The following is a 16,879-nucleotide window of genomic DNA, read 5'->3' as shown; positions in this document are numbered from 1 at the left end:
ACACAGTTGTTATTACATGTTTTCTGAGCTGTGTGGAAAAGGGAATTTCTTTTAACCATGATCTAAAATCATGCTAAATTTCCTACTGTGGTCAGAGAATAAAAATCAGTTGTGAGCATGATTTCAGCTAAGTATGGGCAGAGTCTTACTTCAAGATTCTTTGGTAACTTGTAGCTTCCAAATCATTAAAGTTCATCATTAACACATTACTCTTCATAAAATGCACTGTCCCACGCCTGGCAAAATCCCAGTCTCCCTTGAAGAGGAGAAAATATTCACTGACCTATGAATTGAAAATACCAGTTTTCTGGGATTTTTTTTGTTTTCCCTTCAGTTTTTCCAATGAATCTTCATCTCTCTCTAACCTCCACTAGATTGACTCATATTGCAGATTTGTGCCTAATCCAAGTCCATCCTCTGATCATCTAGTGTCCTTTTAAAGGAAGGCATTTTTCTCCTTATTTGTGGCTCACACTAGAGTGCAGATTTCCAAATGCATTTCATATCTCTGCTTACGTAATAAATTGTAGCCCCCTTATTGTAAATTCAGACTTAGAGTATCTCTGAACATGTCTAAATCGTGATGAAAGCCTCAAATTGTCTTTCTGACTTGCAGTGTGCAAATGCATTTAGGGTAATTGTAAAACCTCTACTTGGAGTGAAGATGTTCTGTCAGAAAAAGTGGCATTCACTAGGAGCATACCTTATTGCAGTGATACTCAGACAAAGGCTCTCGAGCCGGAAGTAGCTCTTGAATGTCTCCCCTGCGGCTCTATGCAGGACATGATATTAAAACTGTGAGTGAATATATAGTACTATAGTAAATGAAACAATGAATTCACACTATTGTGTCTGTTTTGGGTAATGTTGATCACTAACTTGACTCTTTAGCCACTGAGGTCTGAGTATCACTGCCTTGCTGTAACACCACTGATCAACGCCACAGGGTTGTGCAAAACATTTCCACAAGCAATACTCATGTCTTATCATTGTGTTTTCCCTCCAGCTCTGCTGCCCTGAAAGATTCCTAAACTGTCAGCTCATTGTCTCAACTAAAATCCTCCAATCATGCACTGTGCATCTGTTTTCTCTTCTTTAACTTGGGGTTTGTCTGACCCTCATCTTGCTGTTCTGTTATTTTAATTGTTGATTTGTAAGCAGCAGCATCTTTGACCTCCCTAGATGATGGATTATTTCCAAGTGTCATCACACTGGTGCCATTAATTTAAGTCTCCTCAGACAAGCCTTGGGTATGGTCAGAAGTGTAGTTGACAGTTTATGAATGCCCTTGTCTTTAAAGAGAGCTTTCCCTATTTGTTAATTTCAGTAACTAACGTAGTATGTGTCAGACTGCATCTCAGTTTTCTGCTTCCTGCTCTTTCCATAGGAAGTCTGTGAAGTCCCGAAGTCGAAGTCCTGTATATTCAAGACACTCATCATCTCACAATAAAAAGCAGAGGTCTGGTTCACATAGTCGCCATTCCAGTATATCGCCTGCTAGGCTACCATTAAACTCCAGCCTGGGAGCAGAGCTTAGCAGGAAAAAGAAGGAGCGAGCTGCAGCAGCGGCAGCAGCAGCAAAGGTGGATGGAAAGGAGGCAAAGAACTCGCCTGTTTTTCTGTCTATAAAAGAGAACAGCTCATCTGAGGGTAAGGAGACAGGGACGGAGTCTAAAAAAGTACCCAAAACCATTAAATCTGATAAATCAGCCTCCGACACGGAACTGGTTAATTTAATACACGTGAATGCAGAGATTAAAACACCTCTGGAGCCAGTAAAAACCAAGATAGATGAGAACTCTGAGAAGAAACATGCAACTCCAGTTAAAGACTCAAAAACGATGGGAACAAAAGAGTCGAAGTCTGTAGTAGTGAAAGAGGAGATTGTAACTCCAAAAGAGACAGAGACAACAGAGAAGGAGAACCCACCCCCACTGCCCTCAATAAAATCACCTCCTCCACCTCTACCAACAACTACGCCACCGCCTCAGACTCCCCCGTTGCCTCCTTTGCCTCCATCACCAGTTGTTCCGTCTCTACCGCTTTCCCAGCTGACTTCTGTTCAGGTCCCTACTTCAGTCCCAGCCTCTTTGCCATCTTCTTCCCACTCAAGAACATCTGCTTTGTCCACTCAGGCAAACTCTCAGCCCTCTGTCCAGGTCTCTACAAAACCACAAGTGTCTGTGACGGCTGCTATCCCACACCTGAAGACTTCAACGCTGCCTCCACTCCCGCTCCCACCTATTCTGCTCGGGGAAGATGACTTGGATAGGTAAGATCATGCGGAGAGCTCAGTTCTGCTTGGGTTGGAATACACTGTACTAACACAGTAACAGAGAAGAGATTTTATTTTTAGCTTGCCAACTCCTTCTTTACCCTGCATATGTTTCCTAGAAGATACTTAGTTTTGTACTTGATTCTGTTGAAGCCTGTGCCAATCTACTGAAAACACCACTCATAACCAAATGCCCTGTCAGGTCGTTATTCACAATGTTATCATCATTTTGTCAGTCTCTCCATCCAGAATACCTGTTTTGAGGGGCTTATGATTCATTGCTGAAACTAGCACAAAATCTCAGTGAGGAAGACATGTTTAGAGGCTTTTTTAAAACCAGTTTTAAAAAACCATAATCAAGTCAGTCTTTATTACAAATCCATTAGGTCCCTATTCTGAAAGCTGCTCTGACTGGAAGTACCGCTGTTAATTTTAATGGGGCTTCATATGGGAGAAGGTTGTGTGCAGCAGCTTGCAAGAGAAGGTCTTGACTTAGTATAAAAAAATGGAATGATCCAAAAAGCTGTGTTAAGGTAACAGGAAAGATTATGTGACCTATAGGAGAGGACAACACAAAGCAGTGTTGCACTTACAGCATGTTGTTGAGACATGCAGGCCTTGTCTACCTGAAGCAAATTGCATTGCTTTAACTTACATTGGGTTTTTAAATCAATTGCTAATTGACTTAAGCAAAACTAAAAGTACTACAGAAGAGCTAGGTAGTTATTTATTTATAATAAACTGAAATAAGCCCAATTTAAATGGAAATAAGAGTGTTGACACAGGGGTTTGCATCAGACTAACTAAGCTGCTTTAAAATTGCACATGGTGCAACTTTGTCCTGTAACAAGGCCATAGATAGAAAAGAAAAGAATCTCAGAAGTTAAGTAGCAGGTCTCGGAGGAAGGTTGTTGGGGGTAAGGAAACCATGCATAGTTCAGTAGTTTTCGTGGTTGCATCTATATGTAATTCGCCTTGTGGTTTTACATGCAACATGTTATTTATGTGTGCCCCATGCTGCATATCTAATTACACTGTCTTATAATTTTAATGTGGAAGAGGGTAACCCTTTACCTGTCTATCTCTAAGGGCTTTTGTTTACATAGGGATGCTCAGGAAGTTAATCCAAGTTATCTTTTAAAGCAGATTTCTTAAACCAAATTAGACCCAGATGTGGATACTCTTATTCAGAATAAAAGTGACCATAATTTTTTGATTGTGTCACACAGGGGTTTAATGCAGTTAAACCAATCCACGTTAATTTCACACCATAAATTAATTCTAATTAATTCTCCTGAGAGTGCACTTAGAGAGGAGCCCTAAACAGAACATCAAGACTGAGTCCTTTCCCAAGTGAGTTGTTGTGTTGACTGCTACATGAATAATTTCTAGATCTGATAGATTACTTTACTAATCCCCTAAATGGCTCCGGACACACACTTTTTATGATGGAAATTATCTATTTAAACCAGGGCAAAGGAAATAGAATCAGTTGAAAAATGGTTAAAAACTCTTTTGTCGTGGCACGATACTTTATTAAAGTTTTGTAATTTGTGAATGATTCCACATTAGGTCCTCACTATTTTTTACTTTACTAAATTGCTCATCAAAACACTTCATCACTCTCCACTGCTATTGGGATATCTTAGTATGAGGCTACGTCTACACTACAGGATAAATTCGAATTAGCTTAAACCGATTTTATAAAACAGATATTATAAAGTCGATTGTGCGCGTCCACACTAGGCACATTAATTCGGTGGTGTGCGTCCATGGTCCGAGGCTAGCGTCGATTTCTGGAGCGGTGCACTGTGGGTAGCTACTGTAAAATAATGTGGCCAATAACGTCGATTTGCATCCACACTAACCCTAATCCGATATAGTAATATCGATTTTAGCGTTACTCCTCTCGTTTTGTAGGAGTACAGAAATCGATTTAAAGAGCCCTTCAAATCGATATAAAGAGCAGTGTAGTGTGGACGGGTGCAGCGTTAAATCAATTTAACACTGTTAAAATCGGTTTAACAGCGTAGTGTAGACAGGCCTAAGACTTAATTACTCTTGCATAATGTAAAACAAAACAATCTACTGGTATACTCTGAAGTAGTATTACCACTTCTTACATGAAGTTCGTTATATGTTCTTTGTTCACTTACTGTTCTCAGTTTATCTTTCAGGCACTGGTATTAGCGAGGTACTGCTGTAATTGTGATGATTACAATACATTATAAAAGTTTGGACCTGTACATCCTTATGTTGTCTTTCACAAACAGCACTTGATTTAGTGTTGTTCAGTGTGTCTGTTCAGCTTTTTAAATAGCAGCGAGAGTGGAAAGAGTAGCCTTAATGTGGTACCTAGACTGGTACTTGTATCGGAAAAGTACACACTAAACATAATGCTGTGGTTGCTAACATGCTACAATAACCTATTGAATCAGCTCTGGTGTAGTTTATGATGCTCTACAAGGCAGTCTTAACTTTACCACAAACTCTCACACTTCTTAGTGTGGCAGTGATGAAAATACAGATACTGTACATGTCCCCAGGTGAGTGGCTGAGTAGACTCTTTCAAGGTTGACTTGCAGCTTTGTCAGTTTCTTCATTTTACCTCCACTACCATTGTGTGTATTGAGAGATTTATACCGTAGTTGCAGGATATATTTCCACCCAAAGGTTGGCAAACAAGTTCTCAGCCAGCCAGTTAATTGAAAAAAGAGGGGGGTAAACAAACAAATCCACTTCATTAGGGTTAGCAGGTGCTAGTTGTAAATGACGCATTGAAAGTAATGTACTGTGCATGGTCAATCACTTATTTGGTGCTTGAGAACCAGATTTCTCTAAGTAGATTTCATTATTCTGTTTCCAGCATGTGGAAAAAACACATGCCCTTCTTGATTTGTAAGACTATGGCAAGCAGGAAGTTTAGAATCCCATTTGAGTTGCCGAAGTACAAAATGCAGCTCAGTTGAGTAAATAAAGATTCTTGTACCTTTCTCTTCATGCTTGTGTAATGCTAAAAAGACCTGTGATGTATCATTCCAAAGGATTCCCCTTTGGGCTCAGATGCAGCATGAGATGTTTCATCTTACAGGGAGGGCAGGAGGAGGGAGTGAAAATGAAGGTTTAGAATGGAATAGTTCCATCATTTTAGGTATGTGATGGCTGACATCACTCTAAGTCTCATAACTTGAATTCCTCGGGATCTCTGGGAGGTAATGGCTATCCCCAAAATAGCTGAGATGTGCTATTTACAGTTTTTTAAAGCAGCTACAACTGTTTTACTGTTATGGGATTTTATTTCCCTTGTTTTTTGTATTGATGGACTTTTGTTATTTTTTTAAGCTTTGCAGCTCGTCTTTACAGTTTTCCACTCCATCTGTATACAGCACTCTCAGGTTTAGGTAATGTAGAGGTGATGTTTGTTTAGATTTAATGTTAAAAAGAATGCCTGTGCAAATAGTCTATGTGCCCTGACTATAACTAAATTTAAAATAGCCACCTAGCAGCATTAATTCTGAGGTACAAATAAACTAACTCCAGCTAGTCAGTAGCCTTAAATAATCAAATGAAGGTAACAATTTACATCAATCAGCAGATAACAATGAAGACACTCCAGAAAAGCCTCTCCTCTCCAAATGCTACCTAACAACACATCTTCATCCTTCCCCAAAAACCCTGTCAAACAAATACCTTGCTGGGAAGAGTCTCAAATTCAGGCTTTTTTGGGTGAAGGTGTGTGGAGCATTTTAAAACACTGCATAATGTTACAGATCTAAAACAAATTCACTGCTTGCAAAAGTGGGTAAATCTCCATTGCAATCGGTGGAACAGGAACTGCTTTTCCTAGTGGTGAATGGCATACGCAGGCTGAAATAACTAAGCACTGAATCCAAATTAATAACTTTTAAATATTCCTCTAATAGCTTATTTAAAACATATGAAACTGATGAAATCATTTGACCGAGTCTATCAGGCTCTAACATAAGAACTGATTTTTCAGACGTGGCACTTGAGTTAGGTACCTTCATCCTACATTTAGGGTATGTCTCCACTGCAGCTGGGAACGTGCTTGAGCTAGTGCACCACAAATAGCAGGGTAGCCAGTGGTAGCACAGGCAGCAACTTGTGCTGGCTGCCCAAGTACAAACCTGCTCACACCCCCAGAAGCGTTTACAGAGCTGCCACCTGGGCCACCCCTGTTTAGACTGCTATTTTTAGTCTGCCAGCTCGAGTCCATGTCTGAATCCCATTTTGGGGCTTCTCTTGTCAGTCTTAACGCTAATGTTCTTTGCTTTTGTTAAGCGTGACCAATATAGGGGCAATCTTCTCTTCTAAGTCAACTGCGGTACTTTGGGTGATTTTTAAATGGGGGCAAGAGCAGGCCCATGGATCTTTCGCTCGTGTCTGTTATTACTTTCATGGCTTATAACGGCCATAGTGATACATATCAGTGACAGTTTTCCTCCAGTACTCTGAGTAGCAGGGCTTTTCTGATTAGTTCACTAAACCTATGCGATGACCTCAGTAGAAGTAAGTAAAAAGACATTTTTTTGGTCCGCTCCTTTTAAAGAGTATCAGAACTCAGTAATTCCAAAGGGGAAAGTACTGTACTTCAGTCAAAACCTCCTTCCATGTCTTGTTCTGTATTCATTTGTGCAATACACCGTGTTTCACCACAGGTTTCAGCTAGGTTGGGAAGTGGCTAGCAAGTAAGGTAACTTTCCTAATTTTCTGTTCCCATCAGTTCAGCTGCATTGGCTTCTTTGTGCTGATGAGCAGAATTTTAGACCCTGCTGATGCTGACATGCATCAATCTCCCGTAGCAGGTTGCCCTAAGAATGATCCAAGAAAGGCTGCTTGTCTATTTCTCAATAGACAGCTTTTCCCTGTCCTGGGGAGGGTGGAGTCTTGTACAGGGTAAGTATTATGAATAATCTGATGTGCCTACTGCCATTCAACTTGGATTTTAATCCCCAATTTATTCAAATCCAGGAATTCTCCCTGATACTCCTTCCGTGTTCCCCCACCCCCGATAAACTAGATTCTGCAGATCGGTCTCCAGCTAGTTAAAGACAACCCTGCATTAAAGACAACCAACCATTGGTACCATAATAAAAGAAGAAATGAGCTGGTGATCTACTTGCATTATGCAGCAGTTACTGTTGCCCCATTTCTGTCCTTGCTAATGAGTTAAAAGCAATGTAGTGGAGACATGGTTAATTTTGCTTGCATGTTGTAGATTTGCAATGGCCATTAATTGGCGTAAGGGTCAGAACATGCCTTTAAATTTGTTTTAATAAGTGGACAGGAGATAGGAGGTAGGGATTAGTAAATGAATAACAGGTTATATCCCAAATTTATTACTGTGTTTATATAATGTTAAGAATTTTTATTCCACTGTCATGAAAGACTTTTAGTTGCAAAGAGTTACGTGGTCTTTTGAGGCTGGGCTGTGTCTTTAATTTACTATTTTTCTACGTTGACTTTGGCTTTGAAACAAGAAAGATGCTTAATTTTAACTCTGAGTGTCTAGAGCTAGGCTCCTAAATCCATACTTGGCCCCCTAATTTCAGGCACTCAAGTCTGAAACTTTTGGCCTATGATCGTCTTTATTTGAAATGGCATCTTAAGTCTGAACACACTGTATTAACTTGCTGTAACTTTCTGGGATTTAGTCCAAAGGAGATTCTTCCTCCAAAAGTTGTGAAGAAAGAGAGAGAGCAGAGACCACGACACTTGCTCATGGACCTCCCACTTCCTCCAGAGCTTCCTGGAGGGGATCCATCTCCCCCGGAGTCTCCAGAACCAAAGGCAGCCACACCACCTCAGCAACCATTCAAAAAGCGACCAAAGTAAGTGTTTGCACAGACTGCATGCTAGCATCTCTAAACTGTATCTTCTTATGGTAGTGATCTTGTGTTTATATAGCACCTTTCATCCAAAAGGATCCCAAAGTGTTTTAGAAAGTAGCTATATAAATTGGACATGGGAACTGCTTTCCCTGTCACGAAAATGCACCTACCTCTGAGGTTAAATCTGCAACTGTTTTAGCAGTTCTCAGCAACCTAGCAAGTCACTTCAGGGTGAAAAGAAAATTCCAAATGTATTTGATGACTCGGAAGAGAGAAATGTAAGTAGGCACAGTGCAATTGCCCAACTGGAGTCTAGTCAGGACACTGCTGTTAATGCTACCAGCCCTGCTAAAAATATTAGTGGATTTTTAATGACTACACATATTCAAGATCTCAGTTTTATGTTTTTTCAAGGGGCATGTTCTGTTTTACAGCCCAACTTACCTCTGTCCTGGGCAACCCATCATTTTTTCTGGAAATCATTTGATTTCAGACAAGCTTGAATCATGATACTATGTTTATAGAAAAAACAACAATATTGTTTGAAAGAAATGAAGCCCTTGTTGTGCTGGCTTCCTTTTATTCATTGCACCCACTCCTTTGGGTTTCCGGTTCACATTTGACAGGTTTAAGGCTCTGTCAGTTAAACGCGGGTGTTTGTCCTTGCAGGAGAATGGGTTCCTTTCTCAATCCATTTGAACATTAACAAACTGCAAGGGCTACAGATGGCGGGGGAAAGAGCAGGTGAAATGTAGCATGTTTGCATCACCCACCAAATGAAGCCTGTAATTCAGGCTTTATTTTGTCAAGGTTCTGACAGATCCCTTTGTTCTATAATCTATTACATGATCCTTCCTATGGTGTGAATTACTAGTGTTTCATGTACACCTTGAAAATTCCTATCAACTTTCATTTAACAATTGGCTTTAAAACAGTATTATGGCTAAATTGGAAAAGGACCTCTCATTCTGAAGCCAAAGGAACCTGACTGGCAAACAACCTGATGTAGAATCTTTAGTGTTTCTAGGAAGCAGTTGTTCAGGAAAAGGGGCCATATACCTTCACCCATGACATGGGTGAAGTATTGGTGATCTATTCTCCACTCGGTGGGCATACTTTAAAGCTAGTGAGAACTGTGCATTCATCAAGAGAATAAACGCTTGTATATAGTTAGGAGTGTCTCCTATGTTTTCTTTCCTTTCCCAAGGCATATTTGCTACATTGTGTCTTAAATAATGATCAAATGTCCTATGTTCATGCAAAAGTTTTCCAAATACTTACCAAATCTAAAATTATCAAAGAATTATGTTACAGTAATATTGATTGGCTTCTGTCCAAACCCCGCTCACGTTAAGAGCAGTATAACAAGATCTTTAGCAGACTCCTGTGTATCATTCTCCGTTCATAAGACAGGACAGATCCATTTGTTTGAGGTACAGGCTAACTGGAGAATGGTGAGACATACTGAGAACTTTTTAGTAGTGTGATTTGATACATCATAACCCTTGATCCCTATTTTAGATCATTATATGTGGGGAAATAAGGGATAATGTTGAATGGAGTTCAGATTATGCCCTTTGGCCTTGTACAATTGTTAGGGCTGTGCTTTTAAGTGTAGGGACCTGATATAGGATAACACTGCAGGATGATGGGCTTAGAAAAAAGTCTTATTGGGCTGCTCTGCCTGTAAGAGGTATAGGACTATGTAGTGTAATTCACTAAAGGCTATTGGAGTAAAAAATTACAAAATAGCACTTAATGAGAGTTAGTCATGAAAGCGACCACAGAAACTAGCCTGTTACTGGCCACATTTTAGGACGGGTTGAAACAAGGAGTACAGTGATTGCCATTTTAAATTTAAGTAGGTATTTGTTGCGTGGATAGTTACATTTATTGTGTGTTTTCCTGTTCTTAGTATGATGTGAAAATATTGTTGTGTGGGACAGTATAAATGTTTGTCTAGTGATGCCTGCTGTATTGAGTAAAGAAAATTGATCTCCATCTAGCGCAATGTTGCTTAACCACCAGTCCCTGAAATCTCCCTGACACAGTAATCCAGTCCCTGGTATCAAAAAGGTTGAGAAACACTGATTTAGTGCGCCGTATAAAACTCCTAACTCTGCAGTCAGTGAAATTAAGGAACAGTCTCCCCAAGGAAGTAATGGTATCCCTTTGCTTTTTGATAATTACTATCTAGATTTAAGGTATACTGTAGTCTGAGGAACAATCCTGTGTTACAAGTTAGATAGGTAAGATGACAAAATTGCTCTCCAGTCTATTAATTTTTAAGATTTAAATTAAAAAAATTAATTTCCATTTAAAGCAGTTATGATCGAGTCCTATTGTTTGGGATTTTTAAACTAATCTTCCCTTTTTCAGAATCTGTTGTCCTCGTTACGGCGAGAGGAGACAGACAGAAAGCGACTGGGGGAAGCGCTGCGTGGATAAATTTGATATCATTGGGATTATTGGAGAGGGAACATATGGGCAAGTGTACAAAGCCAAGGACAAGGATACAGGTAAAGGTTAGATACAACCTTAGTCTGGACAAGGCAATATTGAAAGAATTTCCCTAAGTGATTCTTGGGTGTCGTCTTAATTACTTTTGACGCTATAACAGTGAGCCTGCTTAAAAGCTCATTCCAGTTTTAGTGCTGTTACCGCTCACTGGGGAATACCACCATGACCAGTAATAGACTTTGGGACATGGACTTTCAGAGAACTCTTGGGGAGTGAGTCTTCCCAAACCCCATTGACCTTCATTGGAAGTTGGCACCTAACCGTTCTTTTGTTCCTGTGAAAATCTCCTTGTGTGCACCCACAGCGTTACTCCGCCCTGTAAACCCACACATTTGTTTCATTGCTGCTCGGTCAAGCCACAGATGAGATCATTTTTACAACAAAGAGTCTAACGTAAAGTGACCAAAGCAAAGAAGTTCAACAAAACTATGATCCTGTTCTTAACTCCCCTTTCTCTGCCTAGTATTGCAGCATCTATTGCTCTCCGTGTCTCTGGTTTTGTGGGTGATACTATGGAAGAGTTTGCTAATCCTGCACTTGATAATTTTCACATAGATTGTGTTCTCTCCCCACTTAGCAAAGTTTTAGTAGACGAGACAGCATAGTAGATAACGACGTTGCTTAATACGAAGTGTTTCACCCAATGTCCTACGGTGCATTTTCCAGTGAATTACAAAGTAAAAGAAATAATTAAAAATCAACTTCAGATTAAATGAACAAACCACATTCTGCAATAGTGGGATCCTTGCTCTTTAATGTGCTGTCCACTTGCTAATTCGTGTTGCATCTCCCAGTCAGTGCAAATTAGTGAGGCTCTATTGTCATGTATCTTGCATTTCTAGGACCTTTTTCATCTAAAGTTCTCAAAATGCTTTACAAACACTGAATCTCACAAGCCCTGTTCCTGTGTGAAGAAGGTAGCGTTCTCATTTTTCAGATTGAGAAACCAAGCCACGTGATTTGAACTGACTTTGGGAAAGTAAGATAGCTAGTCATTTGCAGAGCTGGGATTCGAAACCAGAAGTCCTGATACCCTCTGTCTGGTTCTAACCGCTAATTCACTAAGTAGCTCTTTTACGTTGAACTAGTGAAATAGTATTCCCAAGCAAAAAAAACGATTAAGATGGAGTTCAGATTGAGCAATGTAACCTTTTTGGAAAATGTCTTAGTGCAGGGATGGGCAGCAGCAGGCTAGGGCTGCATTTGGTCCATCAGATCATCTTATTTGGCCCACCACAGCCCAGTTCAGGGCAGGCATCTAGCAGCATGTGGGCCAGGAGCAAGGTAGGGCAAGGCATTGCAGAGGGCAGGCAAGAACATACATCACGTGCTGAGAACCAGTGGCAAGGATCAGGCAGCTGGGCCTAGCCTTCTGGGCCAATAGCCATCACTGTCAGGTGGGCTTACTCTCCAACTCCCACCCTGGAGGCCAGGACCCGACGCAAACATGCCACGTCACACCCTCTGGGGGCAGGACCGGACATACACATGCCCCGGCCCAAAGGTTTTTAGTGGCTTTTGTGGCCGTCTACTACCTTAAAGTTGCCCATCCCTGTCTCTTTAAATTGCAATGTTCTTCTGTTACCAATGTAACTGGAGCCTAGAAAAGTCTTTGCTAAGAACGTAAATAAAGACTAAATGAACAGATTTCTTAATGAAAACTAATAAGACCAAACTCAAAGGCCTGGGCAGGGCAGAGGCAGGACAGCATCAGGAGTGTCTCATTTGGATTATTTGGAGTATCTGTCTGTAAACACTTTGACACTGACTTGTTTTGGCAGGTGAACTGGTGGCTTTAAAGAAAGTGCGATTGGACAATGAGAAGGAAGGCTTCCCCATAACGGCCATCCGCGAGATTAAAATCCTTCGGCAGTTGATCCATCGCAGTGTTGTTAACATGAAGGAAATTGTTACAGACAAACAAGATGCACTGGACTTCAAGAAGGACAAAGGTATTGCTAGCTACATAGTGTGGTTTAACTAAAGAAATGTCTCCAGCACCTCTCTTACTATCCTGTATAAGGGTGGGTCTAGCAATCTGATACAGTTCTATTTATTATAAGTGTTTTTGCTAGAGAAAGCTCTGGAATTGTCTGTTGCTACATGTCTGCATCTGAATGAAAAAATAATCTACATCTGTTTTATGACTGCAGATCACAGCAGCAAAATCCGCACAGCCTGCTGCTGATTTTGCTTTCAGTGTTAATAAGCACAAGATATTATCCTTTTTGTGGGATGCCTGCAACAGACAGTCTTTCTGATCACTGGTATAGAATCATTGCTTGGAAGTGTTCACAAGATGCCAAGCATTCATACTAGTCCAAGTACCCAGCTTTGCAGTGGTCTTATAGCAGCAGCATCTCATGAGCTGCTAGATGCCAAGATCAATAGTTAACACCATGTGGAAAAGGGTATCAACTTAATCAACTACTCTGATGCACTAAAGAGAAGACCCCAGCTTCTTCTCCCTTGGCTGCATTGGCGATGCAGGGTGTCAGACCATCTAAAATGTTGGGGGTGGAAGTTTGTTCCTGCTTCTTACTGCTATTAGCCCTGCTGAGTAAACACTACCAAGAGAGGATGAGCTGAAGTCTGTCCCTTATGCATCAACATGTCCCTTAAATCTTAATCAGTTACACTTGAGCAATCCTGTTCCTACTGAAAACTGGATTTTCACAGGTGTAAAAATGGGCTGCACATCCTTTAATAATGGTGGTGATGCACAGGGGTCCAGATTGATTTTGCAGAACTGGTTGTTAGATGAAGTATATTTGTTCTTATAAACTAAGTACGCTTGATATGAATGTGATTGAGAGGCAATGAATGTGGAATGCCACGGTACCAATCTTAGAGTCTTGTCACTTTACAGAGCAGATGCACACTCAGTTCATCCCAAGGGTAAAGTGTACTTGTTTCTACCCCTGGAAGTTTGCGAGTGATCAGGCTTTAAAACTGAGTTAACCTTTGCTGGTTTAGTTGTGACGTTTTTCCCCCAGCACTGGGCAGTCCCTTTATTGTGCTGGATAATGTTGGCTGTCTCAAGAACCAGTTAATGGTATAGAAGGTTTTCCATCCTCTCTCACTTCTAAGTTTGACGGTGCTTTTAAATACACAGCCCTTTTAGGTTGCACTTGGAGAGTCCCTTCTTCAAGCAGATTCAAGTCCGTGATGCCATAGGTAGCTTATGCTAATACTTCCGCTCTGTCCTTTTGTCACTTGCTATGAAAAGTGCTGAGCACCCACCTTCTGGAGATCAAACTCCCCGCCTTAGAAGTATCCAGTTGAGCACATAAAATTACTAGTCGCTTTTTTCTAAATCTTGGCCTTTATCTTGAAGCAATTCCACTACATAACCAAAAATGTTGAAACTTTTTTGACTTCACTTTTCATCCCCTGTCTTAAACTTTGTTTCGGTGGCAGGTGCCTTTTACCTTGTGTTTGAATACATGGACCATGACCTCATGGGGCTGCTAGAATCAGGCTTGGTGCATTTCTCAGAGGACCATATCAAGTCTTTCATGAAACAGTTGATGGAGGGGCTGGATTATTGTCACAAAAAGAACTTCCTTCATCGAGACATTAAATGTTCCAACATCCTACTAAACAACAGGTAACTTGGCACTGGATAGGGTAAAAGATGATTTCATCAAACTGGCTAATTTGAGCTGTGAGATGTTAGGCCGCTGATTCATTTAGATTCTGGGAAAGAATACAAAGATCTTATCTGCGGTAGTGACCCTGTCTTCTGCGTGTTTCCATCCGAAGTGACAGATATTCTAATTAAGCAATAGGTCCCCTGGGTGCTGTATCTATAATAGTTGTTGTCTTCAACCAAAGGGGAATGAGTCTAATAACCTTCTGCTAAACTTCCTGTTGGTGGTAACCTCTCCAGAAGAGACCTTCTGCTGGCAAAATGTACTGCTCCTTATCTCAGTCTCTCAAGGGTGGCAGACCATGTCTGGGTGCAGTTTCTGACTCTAAGCAATCTTTTTGTTGTAATGCTGTAGTATTTAGGGGACTGGTTTGTTTATGTTAAAGCAAACACATATGCCTTTTGAATAGGAAATGGAATCCTGGAATGGATCATTCAGGGGCATCACAAGGTTAAACCTTGCCTCTGAAAACCATCTGCAACAAACCATCATAAAGGACATCGTGGGGAGGCTGAGTTACAATAAATAAGGTGTTTGTTCAGTGACAGAGCCCAAAGGAGTATTCCTGCAGCTATTGCTGCTAGGGTCAAGTCTCAAAGCCCCTGGGGAAGAATGTAAGGGGTTCATTCCAGCACCATCTCCATTAAGTCCTTTGTTGGCATAAATGAATGTGGGAAAAGAGTCATCATCTTTCTCAATGTCTCTGGGTTTTTCTGACTGTTCCCTCCCCCACTTGCCTTCACATGCAGACACCACCCATGCTCTGCACTGTCAGAGTTTAATTTCTTAGCTGTTTAGAGGCTGAGATTGTGGTGGTGGCATGTATTGGACTTGGGCTCAGATGTCCCTCACTATTGACCACCTGGAAACCAGTTTTAGGAGTGGTATAGAAGTCTCAGAATGACTTCTTCCCATGTAGTCTTCTGCTAGAGTTGCTGGATGCAGCTTAGTTCATTATGGGACAGGTTACAAATTGGAGACAATTTGCTAGGATTCTTCAGGTCGCCATCTGAACGCCAGTGAGGGGAAATTAAAACTGATTGAATCTGATAGTAACACTGGAAGTCACTGTACCCGCATGCCCATTTGTGATGGTCGTGAAACTGAATGCTTGTACGTCTTTCTGGAGCATAGGATCTTTTAAAAATCAGACAGGCATATCCAGCATGATCAGTTGTCCTTGGTCCTTTCTTACCGTTTCAGCAAGTGATCCCATCTGTAACTCATGCCAGTAGTTGTGCTTTTGTTTTTCAGTGGGCAGATCAAACTTGCAGATTTTGGACTTGCCCGACTGTACAGCTCTGAAGAGAGGTAAGTTACTCAAAGGGGGAATTTGACAACATATGTGAATTGACCCACTGAGTCTCCTGATGCCCCGATACTCCATCAGCCTGGGAAGCTAGCCAGCAGCCCTTTATAGAATAAATGTGTAAATAGCCTTTCTTTAGACAAACCCAGCTGACTGTGCAAAAGTTTCCCTTCCTTGACTGCCATGAGTCTACTCTTCAAATTATTATTTGAAGCATTATATTTCACTTCCTACCTTACCTGTTCAGTAGGGTTGCTGTTAAACCTCAGCTGCCTTCCAGTGTAGAGTTAGCTGCACTTCAGTGCTGGTTTAGGTGATTTGTGTATGTGGGTGTATCGGCCAGGATTTCTGAAGCTATCCACACAAAAAGAAGTGGCCTGATTTTCAGACATGTGGCCCACCTACAGCTCTCATTGACTTACAGAGGAACTGTGTGCCCCCCGCACTTCTGAAAACCAGGCTGCTTTTGTTTAGATGCCTGATTCTAGGCCCCTGTGTTTAAAAGCGAAGGCCATGGTTCTTAAAGCATTTTGGGATCCACTGACATGAAAAGAACTGTACCAATGTAAGTCTGTCATCTTACCTTCCAGCCGTCCATACACAAATAAAGTCATTACATTATGGTATCGACCTCCAGAATTGCTGCTAGGCGAGGAGCGTTACACACCAGCCATAGATGTGTGGAGCTGTGGGTAAGCGCCTCGTTTTATCCGGTAGCGTTTTGTTTGAGCTGCGATAATCATGAAGAGTCCAAATATGGTTCTAAAGGGTCTGACAGAATAGCCTTGTGTAATGTGTTGTATCTGTTGGTAGTGCAATAGCAACCATACAAGTAGGTTCCACTTGATCTCATCTTTGCAACATTTGAGAAGTTCCAAAACCGTATTGGTGATGTAACCCTTTGTGTCTTTATCAGAACTATTGTTAAATAAACTTTAACACAAGGGTTCATCTAAATGGAAACTTGGAGATGGTCTGCTAAAAATTAGTAGCTGTATCTTTCCCTGTAAAGGGCTTAATTCCTGGTTATAATGAGGTTCTATTTTTGACATCTATAAGACCACCACCATTACTATACGTAGCCCACCTACTAAAGTAATACCGCTTCCTTTTCACTTCCTTTGTTCCTGGTATGGTTTCAGCCATGCTTAATTAGCAAACTTTGGATAAATTCCAAATCCAATGCTTTTAATATTCTGCAAAAAAGGACTTCATAGAACTTGTAAAAGTCAATGAGAGAGAATATACATGAAACTAGCTCAGTTTACAA

The 16,879-nt window shown here is 40.9% G+C and overlaps 1 protein-coding gene across 5 annotated transcripts in view; it reads left to right on the top strand.

Annotated features, from left to right (window-relative positions):
* Nucleotides 1-16,879, top strand: part of CDK12 (cyclin dependent kinase 12) — a 71,095-nt gene that overhangs the window by 6,838 nt on the left and 47,378 nt on the right. For all 5 annotated transcript variants that reach the window (XR_003997543.1, XR_003997541.1, XR_003997542.1 and 2 more), the window contains exons 2-8: nt 1,388-2,272; nt 7,951-8,127; nt 10,507-10,646; nt 12,429-12,599; nt 14,068-14,257; nt 15,555-15,611; nt 16,200-16,301. Coding sequence is in view for 2 of the 5 variants with exons in the window: in XM_030541019.1 (XP_030396879.1) it covers nt 1,388-2,272; nt 7,951-8,127; nt 10,507-10,646; nt 12,429-12,599; nt 14,068-14,257; nt 15,555-15,611; nt 16,200-16,301 (1,722 nt within the window). In the remaining 3 variants the exon portion in view is untranslated. The remainder of the gene's footprint in view (nt 1-1,387; nt 2,273-7,950; nt 8,128-10,506; nt 10,647-12,428; nt 12,600-14,067; nt 14,258-15,554; nt 15,612-16,199; nt 16,302-16,879) is intronic.

Source organism: Gopherus evgoodei, chromosome 23 (assembly GCF_007399415.2).
Source record: "Gopherus evgoodei ecotype Sinaloan lineage chromosome 23, rGopEvg1_v1.p, whole genome shotgun sequence".
Taxonomy (NCBI): domain Eukaryota; kingdom Metazoa; phylum Chordata; order Testudines; family Testudinidae; genus Gopherus; species Gopherus evgoodei.
The sequence above is the reverse complement of the archived record's forward strand: the minus strand, read 5'-3'. Positions and strand labels throughout refer to the sequence as shown.